General features: G+C 45.2%; 1 protein-coding gene across 2 annotated transcripts in view; it reads right to left on the minus strand.

Moving 5' to 3' along the window:
* The window catches only part of SLC2A12 (solute carrier family 2 member 12), a 61,766-nt gene extending 52,115 nt beyond the window's left edge, over nt 1–9,651 (minus strand). Inside the window, exon 1 of one of the 2 annotated variants that reach the window (XR_011422254.1) lies at nt 9,278–9,570. Coding sequence is in view for 1 of the 2 variants with exons in the window: in XM_001504376.5 (XP_001504426.3) it covers nt 9,278–9,389 (112 nt within the window). In the remaining variant the exon portion in view is untranslated. Of the gene's footprint in view, nt 1–9,277 lie in introns of both variants that reach the window. The other variant, XM_001504376.5, reaches the window with a different exon arrangement.
* Nucleotides 9,652–12,607: the final 2,956 nt, after the last annotated feature.

Consider the following 12,607-nt stretch of genomic DNA (forward strand, 5'->3'; position numbering starts at 1 on the left):
GTTCTCTCAATTAGGAATGCACAGTGAGAATCTGTGGGAAGTTAAACTTTTATGGCCCTATTTTGTACATTAGGCCCATGTTGCATTTTACTTAGGGTTAAGTCGTAACTCACTGAATATATCTGGCTTTAACGCTATTGTAATTTTGCATCTTTTTCTATGTTTTCATGGGGTTTTCAATAGATAGTTAAGAAGGAAGGAATCTTGAGAACAAGCCAGCAGCCGTCTTCCCTGGACAGCCCCAATGTCTCCAGGATGGGGCTTCTCGACCTGCGTGAGCTGTGGACATTTGAAAATTCACAAAGTTTTTAGAAAGGGTCCTCATCCCATCAATGATTATTGAATGTTGGAAAAAATAATAACGTGCATATCTGTACTTCAAGATTTCAAACATATGCAGATGTGATGAAAAAAATTCTTTAAAATTTCAAAGCGCTAGTGAATGCACAGTAGCTTTCTGTCATTCTCTGTCTTCTAATCAATAAACATAAAACTGCAAAGACTTCTATGTGAAGATTTGAACTTGTTTTCTATTTAAAAAGGAGTTCATGTACTCAAAAATGGTCAAGACTCACCCTTAGTGCTTTTAAAATTCTTTAATTAGGGAAGTAAAATGGTAAGAAAATAAATAATATTGTAAAGCCTGTGGATGTAAATCTCTTGGGAAGAATAATTTTATTTACTAAAAATAAATACCTGGATGGTTACCTGGGTGTTAAGGGAGAAGCCCATGGGGGATGTTGACGACATACGGGTGGACTCTGGGAGAGAGGGGGAGAGAGGGAGAAAAGACCAAGAAGGGAGAATGCTGATGTGTGTGTGTACATGTGCGTGTGTGTGTGTGAGAGAGAAAGAGAGACCAAGAAAGAATGAGTAGAAGACGTGGAAGCAACTCCAGTGCCCATCAATGAATGAGAAGATGTAGTAAATCTGTACAAGGGATTACCACCAGGCATAAAAAAAGACAAAATCGTGCCATTTGCAACGTCATGGATGGACTTTGAGGGTATTATGTTAAGCGAAATAAGTCAGACAGAGAAAGACAAACACCATATGATTTCACTCATCTGTGGAAGATAAACAGACACATAGATAAGGAGAACAGATTAGAGGGTACCAGAGGGGAATGGGCAAAAGGGGTAAAGGGGCGCCTGTGTGTGGTGACAGATGGAAACTAGACTGCTGGTGGTGAACACGAAGCAGTCTACACAGAAATTGATGTACAATAACGTAAATCTGAAATTTACACAATGTTATAAGCTAATATGACTTCAATAAATAATTTAAAAAAGAAAGAAAGAAAGAATGGCTAAGAGAGCCCAGAAATAGGAGAAATGGAAGAAAAGGTGAAGACTGGTTTCCAAGTTTGGAGAATGGGGCCGGGGAGAGAACACAAGGGAACACCAGGACAAGAGGCCAGTGGCTTTTTTCAGAAAAGTTGATTTACAAGAAACTCCCTACGGTAGACTTGACAGGAGAATTTTAAACGAGCCCACCTAATACTTAAGTGTACCAAAGCCCTCTTCAAATCAACAGTAAAAATCTACAAAGAGCTGGTGTGAATGGGGTTTGAGTATAGGAAGGAAAAGGGCTGTAATGTACACATAGATTGGAGCAGGGATAAGAGAAAAGCCCAGTTGCAGGAAGGACAAGAATCCAGTGGAAACAAGAAGTTGGTGCAAAAAGTGATGAGAAGAACTACAAGACTCTCAGGCATGCTGTGTGTTTGAAGACGGGCAGAGGGTGGGCAGCCAGGAGGAGTGTGGGTTTAAACTTATGGGGGTTGGAGCTATTTTTATTTAAATATTAAAAGAATGGTGACCCCGTGAAGCTGGAGGATTTAAAGACGTGCTCGTGGGGTTTTCCAAGACTCCCAATTCTATCACCACTACCATCACTTTCGGAAGCTTTCTCAATTTCTTTAAACTGACAAGGTCTCTTCCTAAGAATTCCTCCTCTCATGATACCACGCACCCAAAGGTTTCACGACATGGTCCCTGTTTATAGCTTCAGATCCCTTTGTCATCCTCTTTCCCCCACTTTGAACTCATACAAGAATATTTTGCAGTTCCCGGAATGTGCCATTCTCTGTTCAAACTCTTATACAAGCTATGTTCTCTCTAGAATGCTCTCGGTAAACACAGTGGCCTCAGTTATACTATCTTGACTCAGCTTAGTCATACCGTTTTCCAGGATCCTTCAACTGGCTGAGCTGCCCCCGTGCTCCACCTTAGTACTGTGCCTCTGGCCGCCTCCTCCTTTGTAGGTTTTCTGATGCCTGTCTCTTTCCACTAGCTGGTAATGGGCATTTGCACAACATGGATATCTCGTTCCCCATTGGACACAGGGACTAGCATCAGGTCTGATTCTAAGTAGATACTCAAAATGTACTAAATGGTTGGCTTGCAGTTATTTATATTCTCATCTTTCTGATGAGTTGGTAAAATCTATAGATGTGGAAAATATCTTAGAAATCTTTTTTTACCCTGATGTATCCAGCACTGCGCCTCTCACACGGCAGGTGCTCAATAAGTACTGCCGAATAAAAACAGTCTTCAGTTCAGTTCAATAAACACGTCTTCACTCACTCACTCATTTAACAATTAAGCATGGAGTATGTGTCAGCACTGTTTAGGGCACAGATAGAAGACAGGTGCATCTGGGTGGACAGTGCCATCAGCAGAGTGGCCATTGTAAGCACTGTGTTGAGACATTTCCTACGTTACGTCTCCACTGGATGGCACAAGACGGTGGAAACCGTGCCACACGCATGTGAACCCATGACAGAAATAGGGAGAAAAGGTATTGTCCCTTCCTCTTATGAATTGCACAGTACCTTCCAAGCACTCCCATTGGCTCAAAGCTCTGATAGGTACAGGAACGTCTATTTTATCCAGGAACCTATAATCTTATAGAAAAAGACATAGTACATGGAAATCTAAGGAACTAGCTGAAATAGAATGCAAGAAAGTTCTGAAATGAGTGTAACAGGTACCCAATCACAGATCAGATCACAGAACAGAGCAGGAAGTGGAGACGTCAGCGCTGGATGGTATCATTGGTCAAGTGGGTGAAACCCTGGACTGGATTTACGTACTGAGGTTCAGATTCCGTGCTGCCACCTATTAGCCATGCTCCCTGGACCAAGTCACTTCACTTCTCTCCAGGAGGTACCTGGGCTTCATGGTGAAGGACAGTCAGGAATCAGAGTGCTGCTAGTTACCATCTAGACTTTGACATGCCCCTTAACCTGTCCCTGTGTCCTCATTGCTAAGATAAAGATAAAATTGTTATCTACTTCATAAAGTTGTTACGAGAATAAATTTGATAGAGGAGTGTCTGGTACGTGACAAGAAGCACTTGGTAAATGTTAGCTGGTGTTCTCTGAGCCTCAGTTTCTTTATCCGTTGTAAAGATAAGAAAGGATGATGGTCATAGAAGCGCTTGGCTCACAAAAATCCCTCAACGAGGATTGGTTTAGTCTAAATCAATGGGGTAGAATGTTCATAACACGGAAGTAAAACTTGGAAACAGTGTCATTGATGTTGAAGGAAGTAAAACGATACCTTGTTTCTAGCAATACAATTATGCCTTTTCATAAACTCTTGAATTCCCTTGTTTTTGTTAATACCTACATAATTGGGCTTCCATCTGGAAAAGCTCTCCCTGTGACTTTGCCTTGGGACCGCTACAGTTTTGTCTCCTGGTGGAAATGAAACATTTCCTTAGCTTAGGGATGCTCTCTCACCCTACAGACTGATTCTAATTACAGCTCTTCTTCCCTGTTCTTAAAAAGCCTCGCACATCTGAGGTTGAGATGCTATTGCAGGCAGCTGGCTAAATTAGCATTGCCTGTGGCTCCCGACTCCAGCCTCCATACAGTGTGGAAACAGGTGCACACGGGAGCAAAACATTTGGGATTCAATAATATGGAATTAGCTAACAGCCCCAGAGCCTGACAGACCAGGCCAACCTGAGTCTTGAGTGTTTCTGAGAAAAAATTACTTCCAAGGGAAGCACAATTTAATAGTTTAAAGGTAAATTACACTTGTATTACTTAAGGAAAAAAAATACCCCATAAGTCAAAAGACTACATTTTTCTCCCTGTTACTTTGGCAGAACAGTATAAAGTGGGTCATTGTTCAAAAAGAATGAAAGCTGCTAAAATTAGAATAATGTGATAAATTATTTTAGTCTTATTATTACTTCTGCCTAAATTAGTCTACCACTGGGGCATAGCCATTTAGCAAATGCATAAATGAGTGTGCCGTGACATAGGGAGGAAAATGATACCCATGAGCCAAAACAAAACAAAATCGAACAGAAAAAACCCATCTAAACTTATGATTTACTATAAAGGTAATATATTTGACTCAAAGTTTCAGCTGGGAAGTATTTGGGGGGATTTCAGGTGCTGTGTCTTTAACTGAGGCTGGGTACTTTTGGAGGGAAGATGGGATGAGAAATCATCCTTATTTGGTATTTGGTCAAATAGCCCCTTGGGAAGACGTCCATCCCAGCTGTCCCCCTTTCTCGCTACCACCACTTGGTGTCCTTTGACATGGTTTTCCATGCCTTATTTTGCTCAGTAGCTCATCCTTTCGGGAAGGCTGTTCATGAGAAAAAACTGAACTAGGAAAGCCCTGTTGCGTCCAACTTAAGAATCTTATAAAACCAGTTCTCGCTCGTACAAGCTGAGTAAACAGCCGCTTCACTCTCAGAGCCCAAGCGGAGGGCTGCTCCGGGCTCTGGGAACTTTCTAAGCCCGCAGGCTAAGTAGAACTTTGGGCCGTCCTCCTGAGAAAACGCCACCTACCAAACCCGATTCGAGAACTAAGTACTCATGCAGGAGAAACAGAATCCCACACAGCTGCAGCCACTGAAATTGCATTGTAGCATCGGCCGGCTCACCTCCGATACACACGTGTCCGTGGGAGCTTCCTCAGCGACTCCAGGGTGGCCTCGCCGTCTTGGAGTGCTGTTCTCACCAGCGTCCTAAGACCTAGACCACCACAGAGCACCCCGTGAGAATTCACACGGGGTGCACCTGAGGGGCTCGCCTCCGGTCCTGCGAGCTGCCACCAGGCGTGCTCCTGGGATCTCAGCTGGCCATCTTACCAGGGAGGAGGGCGACGTTTAAAATATGTAACCACTGAGACGGGGGCAGTGACTTATCAGAGTTGACACCGGCTGCAGAACCAGTTCGGGCGCGCTGGTGGCTGCCGGCTCATTTCAGTCCCTCCGGGTCCACTGCTCCTCGGCCTGGCTTGTCCCTGTCTGCTGCAGCAAGTGACAACTTCTATGCCCCGCTAGGTGAGAACAAGGCCTTAAAGGGGAACAACGGCTCTGCTGAGGGCCGGCGTGTCGTTCAGAGCCTCTCCTTTCCCAGATCCGGCAGAAGCCATTGCCCAGGCTGGCAGTCACCAGAAGCCTCAAGTGCAGACTTCAGATGCCATTTCCCAGGGAGGTAAAATGTGCGTCACAGAGATAAGCCGATGCAAGTAAGAGCGCAGGTACTTATCTTTACATCTGGTCTTATTTCTACACAGAGGAGTCTACAGTCCCGCATAAATTCACATGTCTGTAACCCCTGTCATTTCCTTGGAAGCATCAAGCCACGCACAACCAGTTTTGGTTGTTATCAGTCATCAATTTGTTAAATACACATGTTTTTAAAAGCACGAAATTTTTGTGACGTTTTTAGTATATGAAAAGCCTGGAAAAATGGGCAAGGCCAAGGTCTGGGGCTTCCCACAGTGACTGGTCTGTGTTGGAATCACTCGTCTCACAAGCAAAGCTCTGTTATCAGCTCAAGCTGGTCGGCCTGACTTTCTCTGTCCCAGGGGTAAGTTTGTTCCCAAAGTTTCCTCAGTCTCTCTTACAAGTAGATTTCTCCTCGGGGGGATAGACCCCAACAAAAAAAAAAACCCCGCGGCCTGCCTCATCAGAGTAGGGGCGGACCTGCGGGCTTGCTCCGTGAGACGCCAGGATCCAGGGGCCTGCTCAGGGCTACGGGGCCAGGAGGGAGCAGGGGGCGGCCAGGCCACAGTTCTCTTACACTCCAACTCCCCTCTTTCTACTAGGGCGGGCCGTGGGGACCTGGACTGACCACCCGCTCGGCGTCCACTTGGACGAAGTTCACAGCTTCAAACACATTTGAGAACCACTGCCGCAGGGATTTGTCTGGTTTGCAGAAGTGGCGTGTCTTTAGCCTCAGACCGTGGTATCTCAGATTTAGAAGGGTCTTAGGGACGAAGTGTGGCCCTTTCCGCTGGGTCACTGAGTGCAGTCCTAGTGACCTGGGGGTCCCAGAGCATTCAGCAGCTGCATCTGCAGTGCTGAGAACCTGCCCTCATACAGTGAATATTGTCCTTGGTTTCCGACCTTTAGGGCGGGCGGATCCGAGGAAAACCCAGTGCTGGTGGGGTGAGGTGGGCTTACGGAAACCCTCCCCCAGCCAGTCATTGGAATCATGAAGGGAGAAGCTGGGGAGCCCCAGCGCCTGACGTGAAGAGGAGGCGTGGGCCCCTCGGCCTGGGGCCACCAGGGTCGCTTGCACCAGCCACTGCGCCAAGTGGAGCCGTGGAGCCGACCACACGTCCTCTGGCCTCCTGTTCTCCTCGTGTGAGATGCTCCAGCATCCGTGTTTCTCACTTCACCTGTATCTGTCATCAGCTCTAGGTACTAGGCTTTCAAACTGAGCTCAACTCTGACCTGTAACGTCAAGTATAACATGTCCATGAACACTGAAAAATTTACTAAAAATGCACTCACTTTGAGTCATGGCTTCCTGAAAATGAATTTACGCTCGTTAGCCTCTAGACATTGGAACAAAGCATTCTGCCCAGTGTAAGAGGGGTTTTTGGAGGAAGACCTGTCGCGACTTTTCATTGTGCATCATAACATGGGGGGTGCAACACAGCACCCCCCAGTAAATCTCACGGGATTGAATTCCCTTACCCTGGGTTGTAGAACTCTTTCTTTTTTATGCTTTAATTCCCACCTAGGAATGTAGAAAATTCTTATATGGAAATATATAGAAAAACTTGCTACCTTCAAGTGCAGGAATACTATGGTAATTATTGAGCATATTTTAAATACCCTGAATTTCCTGGATGAAACTATAGAAGTTTAAAATGTAAAGAAGTTGAAAGGAGTATTTGACGAATATTATTTCATTAAACCTCAACATCTTCATAAAACAGAATCCTGATAGCAGAGGTTAAGTAACTTGTTAAAACTATAAAGTGAGTCTGCACTATGCATTCATTATATACATAGAGATACATACAACTGCCTTTAGGTACCATGAGATGCTTAAGACAATTTAGGAAAATTTACAAAAGTTATACTAAAAAGTTTGTATTTGGGGCCAGCCCAGTGGTGTAGAGGTTAAGTGTGTGCACTCCATTTCGGCGGCTTGGGGTTTGCAGGTTCAGATTCTGGATATGGACTTAGCACCACTTGTCCAGCCACGCTGAGGCAGCATCCCACGTTAAGTAGAGGAAGACTGGCACAGATGTTAGCTCAGGGCCAGTCTTCCTCACACACACACACACACAAAAGGTTTGTGTTCATCTAAAGATCTACCCTATATAGCACAAATCAAAACTGTATTCATTTAAGATTTTATGGAAACATTTTGGCATCCTCTTCAATATAATAAAGATATGGTATTTATTTGGTATTTGTCTCATCTAAAAGATATGGTATTTATTCATTTATCATTTCTTTACAGAAACAGTTGCACTTTAAATTGAATTATGTGCATACAGTCAACCTTTACAAACTTAAGTACATGTGACTCTCCTTCGGGATAACTATGAACTCATGTAATTTAACCTACAAAGAGTACACTGTGCTTTCAAGGCCATATTGAAATTAAATAGCGAATTTTTAATTGTTACCATGGAGACCCTTCCAGGACACTGTCTTTCCTGCTTCTTTGTGACATTGTCACTGCCTCTATTTAGTGAACACTTTTGTTGACATCACCACCTCAGCTGACCCCACAGTTCAATCTTGCAGGAATTCAGAGGAAGAACTTTGCCTCCTCTCCCTTGCCCCCCAAATACAAATTTCCCTCCCCTCCTCTTGGACTTAAAGGCCAGAGAGCTCTCTTAGAGAAGGGGCAGCTGTGCGAAAGAGGGGCCGAGGCCATGCTGAAGGATGACCCACATGCTCAGTCTTGACCAGAAGTGGGAAAGCAAGAGAAGGCTGAGCAGGGATGAGTGACCACTCCTCACTTCCCGAGGGGGCGCCCCCATGCCCCCAAGAGAGGGGTCGTGGATTCAGGCCCAAGATCAGATGAACCCACGAGGCCAACACGAGTCTATACTGGATCCATCCCAACGGGAGAGGGAAATGCCTTCTGTAGTGCTGGAGTGTATATGTATATGGAACATGCGAACTTAACCACTGCACCAACTGGCCGGCCCCTACATTCCAGTATATGGCCTGGGGTCATGTTATATGACTCGGGGAGTGGAGTGGAGGAAAGCAGCAAGAAGGAGAGGATTATTTATGTTCGATTTCATTTCATGCTCTGGTTCATTTCTATGCTATTGAGAACAGACTAAATGAATAGGCAGAGGCAGCTGACAGTGTGTAGGGTGTTTGTGGGAACTGTCAATGTGGAGGTGAAGAACAGCGTTTGGTTTGGAGAAGAAATGAATTAAAAGTGTTCCAAATTTCACCTCCAGAGGCAAAGTATTGAACAAACCTCCGTTTGAAAGGCCGGTTTCAAAGAAGGCAGGAGCGATGAAGCTGAGGTTTTAGCCTTCGAATAATGCTCAAATTCATTCCAAACAGATACTGGGAACTTCAAAAGAAGGTTGTGGTCATTGATTATATAAGTGTTAATTTCATGAAACCTACCTAAAATGCTGATTTAAAAAATAGTGGCTATAATGTCCACTTTTTACAGATTGTCCATTTGTGACAATAAAAGAAAAAGTCTGCATATGGGGGTGTGCAGGTATGTGTTTACACATGTGACTATCTTGCCAGTCAATCTTCCCAAAACGAAAAAGATTTATACATTATATTGTCAACACGATCAGTGCCACCCAGCTTGTCAGCAGTGGGACTTCAATCTTCACATTATAGCTCCTTGTCACTCCTCCCACCAGATCCTGTCCCCTTTTCTCCACGCACCTAGCAGGTTCATGTGTACACACACACACACACACACACTCACACACACACCCGAGTGAGACTCGAGAGAGAACTGCTCACTCCCCTGGCCGGTCACCAGAGCCCGGCTGACTCGTTTTACCTCTCGCCCAGGGAGGATGCCGGCCGCTGGCTCTGTCGCTGCCATCCGTCTCCGCCGCTCTCCCCTTCAGGTTCAGCAGACTGGGGCCCTCCGTGTTTTCAACAGGTACCATGGTCACGCAGAAGTTACAGCCGTTCCCTGGGCACCGAGCCACCCCGGCCGCCTCCACGGGCAGGAGTGGTCACTTTCCCCATGGTCGCATGCTAAAGAAGGGTGAAAAAAAACTTCGGGCAAAGCCAGCGTGATTTGTGACCAACTTTGTTTCTATTTCCGAAGGCTTTGCCCTTTTCGGTGACACAGGCTGTTGCTATTCCAAGCAGCCTATCACAGCCGGTGGGAGGGCCGTGCCTCCGAGGACTGTTGTTGCCTCAGATGCGGAGCTGGAAGCGTGCTCCGGGTTATGGGCTTGGGACCGGCAGCTCTGACACAGGGTTGGGCCACTAGCTGGGGGCAGCTCTTGAATTCTTGCACCTTTCAAAAGAGGCAGAGAAGGAAAACACACCGACTCAAACGCACACTGACAGGGAGGGCCCAGAGTCCCCACGGACGGCAATCTTGCAGCCAGAGGAACAGTTTACGCAAAGATGTACCAGAAGGAAAACTGTGTCAAGTGCTCAGCAAGGCTCTTATTCCAAGAGTCATGACACTTACCACCTCAAACAGAGCATAAAACATCTCTGTTGTTTCCACCAGATTTTACTGGAGGCGAATGCCTTGTGGCTCTCTGTCTCCGAGGCCTGTCCGACAGATCCGGGCCTGAGGCCACGCACCTGCAAACTCGGGATGCAGAGATTCCTGGGGCTTTGGATGCCCTGTGGGTGTATACATACTTATTTGTTTATTTATATTTATTTATATAATTATAGCAAAGTAATCCAATTTATTTATGCCTAGTTGTCTTGAAGAGAGGACCTTCTGTCAGGTTGTGTGACAGCCTGATGGTAAGAGGAGGTGTTTCCAGCCTGGGGAGGCCAGACTAACGGGCCCATTGTGTGGGTGTGGGGTTCAGGTAATCTGAACTAAATTCAGGGTACGTGGGGGAAGTTCTTTTTTCTGATTTGTGAGTATATTTATACAAAAGGTCTTACAGAGTTATGACACTTTATCTTTAGTTATGTATTCAGCAAATGATATTTATTCAAAAATCTTAGGAAATGGGATCATTTTAGAAAACCATTAGGAGTGGAAACTAAAATTTCAGGAGCATTTGTTATGTGCCAGAAATTGTGCAAAGGGTGTGAACTCCAAAGATTCTTTTGAGAAAACTTGTCAGGCACATGCTCACGTCACAGGAGGGGACGTGGGGCTGAGCAAGTTGCCTAGTCTCACAGCTGGTCAGCGGCGAAGCGCAGACTGGAGCCAGGCGGTGTAAGGCCAGAATCTCCTCTGTCCTGACTTCCCAGGTTTGTCCTTCCCTGATTTTCTTGGCTTTCTTCACTTTCATCCCTTCTTGGCCTTAAGAAGATGCCCTGAAATATGGCTTTTCATCCTAGACATCCCTCTGGACAGAGAAGCAAATCTGTGCTCATACAGGCAAAGCTGAACCACACAGGACTCACCTTTGGCATTTTGGCTGGATCATAACACGGCTCTGAACTAACTCATCATTTGTACATTTCCTTTGCTCATCAGTAGGTATTTCTATGTTTTTCTTATCCTCCAGGGAATCAGGTAGCAAATGGGAACAAAAACTGTAATAATTCAGCAGGTGTTTATTATGCACCTGTTGTATGTCTGCAGACACTGCTGGGGAGTGGAAATTCTCTAAGCATTGCCCAGCTGCGTGCTGACTCAGAGTTGAGGCGTTCAGAACCCCGCAGACCAGCGTGTCCCCACTGAGGAATCTGCGGGGCTGTAATGCTTCAGGGTTTTTTTGTTCCCAGGATGTGTGACGATTGCAGGACCAGCCGTTTTTGTGTGACACACATACTTCTCATCAGCTCTCCATATTCTCTTGGATTCTATTTCTTTCTGCTCAGAGCCGATACCTCAGCTGGAGAACACATTCTTGCAGTGGGTCGGTGGTATAATTGCTTTGTGTAGTTGATCCCAGGCCCTGTGTCTCCAGCAGCATCTTGGCACCATGCAACAGTTGGGGAGTTTGCTGTAGTCTTTGACTAGGAAGAAGATAAACCTAACTCCAGGATTCCTTACAATGGCTAAAAGCAATTTAATAATTCTCCCTTTGCTCTCTGTAGCCTGACCATACAGAGACTCCTCAGGCATAGAGCGATGGGAAACTGGCAGGACAAAGCAAACAATGAGACTGACCACATAGCCTCCTGGTGCACCTCATTCTGTTCCTCATTCTGTTGTTGAACGTGGGCCACTGGCTATGCCAATCTCTGTTCTGTGCTCACCTTACTCTCATAACTCAGAGAAAAGTTTAGGGGGAAAATTCTTTTCACTCAGGCTACAGGGCAATATTCTCCTGCCTAAATTTCCTTAAGAACCTGGTCCCCCTCCTTCACAATATTTTGCACACTTATAATCTACTTAGAATAGTCACACTAAGCAGTGATTTGATTAAAGCTGCCTATTGTGCTAGACAGTAAGCTCCATGAGAGTGTGGCCCACATCTGTTTGGTCCATAATGGTCTTCCAACTGCCTGGCACAGAGTAAATTCTAAATACCTGGCTGATTCCTGTAAATCCACTGGACTTTAGCATTCCTAGAATGTACACTCCCAGAAGACAGGTATCTCCATCCATCTAGGTTCGCCCATCTCTGTATCCCCAGCTCCTAGACATGCAGTAGACCCTGAATATTTGTTAAATTAATGAGTGCTCACAAACGGAGCTTTTGATGAGCTGAAGAGTGATTTAGTTTTTTCATATCAAAATCCATATGAGGATTGCCTAATGAGGATTTATCCTTCCCTTTTCCATTCTGTTAGTCTCTTTAGGGCAAGAATCACCACAGACTGCCCCTCCTCCATGGAGTTTAAGCCACTACCATCATTGAAAGATATTCCTTCACTCAGGGAACATACAACTAGCAGACAGCAGACAGACAGTTCATTCCCATAACCCCAACAATTTCACTACATACCACTCTGTACCACATGCCCAAAGGCAGGCACCACTATCAAATCCAAAAATACATATTGTGGCTTATAAATTGACAAGACAGGTAAGAGGATGAAAGAGAAGGCACGCAATGTCACAGGGCACATGGACATCTACTATGTACCAGGTCTGTTTTGGGGGCAATGTTTCTTAAACTTTATAACAACTTTGTGAAGTAAATACTATTACCTCCATTTTGCAGAAATTGAAACTGAGAAGTTGATGAAATGTGTCCCAGATTAAAACACACTTTGCAATGTT

This window comes from Equus caballus, chromosome 10 (genome assembly GCF_041296265.1).
Source record: "Equus caballus isolate H_3958 breed thoroughbred chromosome 10, TB-T2T, whole genome shotgun sequence".
In the NCBI taxonomy this organism is placed as follows: domain Eukaryota; kingdom Metazoa; phylum Chordata; class Mammalia; order Perissodactyla; family Equidae; genus Equus; species Equus caballus.